Genomic DNA, 1572 nt, shown 5'->3' on the forward strand with positions numbered 1-1572 from the left:
CTTCCTCGCCGGGAGCCCCCCACCCTGCCCCGCTTGGCCCCCGCTTGGCCCCTCTCCCCCCCCCATGGTAACTGTTTTTGGAAAGCACAAGTTCTGTACCGGCGGTGTGCTCATGTCTGTTAATAAATAAAGCGACTCCCACGGGGGCTGCAGCCTGCTGGGGGGGGCAGGGAGGGCAGGGGAGTGGGGGGCTGCCGCCACCCCGTGGGGGTGTCCCATGACGCCAGCCCGCCGGGAGGCGAACCCGAGCCACAAACTTTTATTCTCAAACTGTAACAAACAAAAAATTTAAGAAACAGAGCAGAGTCCGGGTCCCCAGCGCCCCCGGCCATGGGGGGGCCGGCGGGGGCCAGACGGGGAACCAGCCCCTTCCGCGCCGGCGGCAATGGCCCGCACCGGAGCGGGCGTCCCCAGGGTGACGCGGGCAACCGAAACCACCTCCCCCGGTGCCGGAGGGGCACCCGCGGCGAGGTCCCGGGGACCCCCGGGGCCGCCGTTAGACAGCGGTAGTCCTGCCGAAGAGGGGCATGGAGACCGGGAGGTGCCAGGGTCCCGGCTCGTAGGTGTCCCTGCTGCTGAGCTCCGAGTCCGTCCAGCTGGGAAACATGCGGGGGGAACATTCTGCCTGCAGGTAGAGGTCCGGGCAGGCAGGACCGGGGCTGGCCGAGCGGGGCAGGTGCAGTGCCGAACCGTAGCCGGCGTCCAGGAAAAGGGGTTTGTAGCTGGGGGGCTGCTCCTGCTTCTCCAGCCGCTCGTGGCTCAGGAAGGGGGCGTTGATTTTGCGGTAGAGCCCCCGCGTGTCCATCAGCACCTCGCTGTACGGCGGGGGGGGCTCCGCCATCAGCAGCGCCTCCTCGTAGCACGGCGGCTTCGACAGGTCTGACTCTGCAAGGCAAAGCCCCCCCCCGGACCCCCGCTGCCGTCAGTGCTGTGCCCCGGCTCTCCTGCCGTATCACACCCCCCCCTCAAAAAAAAGGGGGGGGAGGCGCACGCACCGGTGATGCCAAGAGCCCCTCCCTGCTCCTTACCGTGCCGGCAGCTCCAGGGCCGGGGGGGTGGGATGTGGTGGGGGTGATGATGGTGGGGCTCGAGGCGGAGGCGGTGGGGAATGGCGATGCCGGGGGGGCTGCCCCCGTAACCCTCGTAGTGCAGCGGCTCCAGCTCCAACGCGCGCAGGCTCTGCTCCCGCAGCCGCTCCTCCTGCTGCCGCTTCACCCGCCGCCGCAGGTAGCTGCAGAAGCAGCACAGCAGCACGATGAGCCCCCAGATGAGCCAGAAGCCCGCGAAGCAGGTGAGGAAGGTGTAGGTGCCCTGGGACATCACCATCTTGGCTGCCGGCCCCGGGGGGAGGCCCCCGCCTCTCCCTGCCCTCGGGGTGGGGGACGGGATGCTCAGGGCGGCGGCAGGGCCAGGGCAGGACCCGATGCTGTCAGGGCCGCCGAGGGCATCTCCCCGGGCCGTGCCCGGCGGCGTCTCCTCCGGCCCGCGGGTGCCCGCCGTCAGGGGTCCGTCCTCGCCATGGAGCCGGGGGGGGCTGGAGCGGGTGGGTCAGGCCTGGGTGCGCTGGGCGGG

General features: G+C 70.5%; 1 protein-coding gene across 1 annotated transcript; it reads right to left on the reverse strand.

Moving 5' to 3' along the window:
• Positions 1-496: 496 nt before the first annotated feature.
• On the reverse strand, positions 497-1326 carry PRR7 (proline rich 7 (synaptic)). Its single transcript, XM_010579034.1, has 2 exons — positions 1029-1326; positions 497-885 (listed from the first exon to the last, which is right to left on the reverse strand). Exons 1-2 carry the CDS (start codon positions 1324-1326, stop codon positions 497-499), a joined length of 687 nt encoding a protein of 228 aa, XP_010577336.1.
• Positions 1327-1572: the final 246 nt, after the last annotated feature.

The sequence above is a fragment of the Haliaeetus leucocephalus genome, unplaced genomic scaffold (genome assembly GCF_000737465.1).
Source record: "Haliaeetus leucocephalus isolate CR32 unplaced genomic scaffold, Haliaeetus_leucocephalus-4.0 Scaffold656, whole genome shotgun sequence".
Classification (NCBI taxonomy): domain Eukaryota; kingdom Metazoa; phylum Chordata; class Aves; order Accipitriformes; family Accipitridae; genus Haliaeetus; species Haliaeetus leucocephalus.

Coding starts and splice junctions, on each gene's coding strand:
- PRR7 (XM_010579034.1), bottom strand. CDS start 1,326: ATGGTGATGTCCCAGGGCACCTACACCTTCCTCACCTGCTTCGCGGGC. Junction 886..1,028: donor GCCCTGGAGCTGCCGGCACG/GTAAGGAGCAGG, acceptor TTTGCCTTGCAG/AGTCAGACCTGTCGAAGCCG.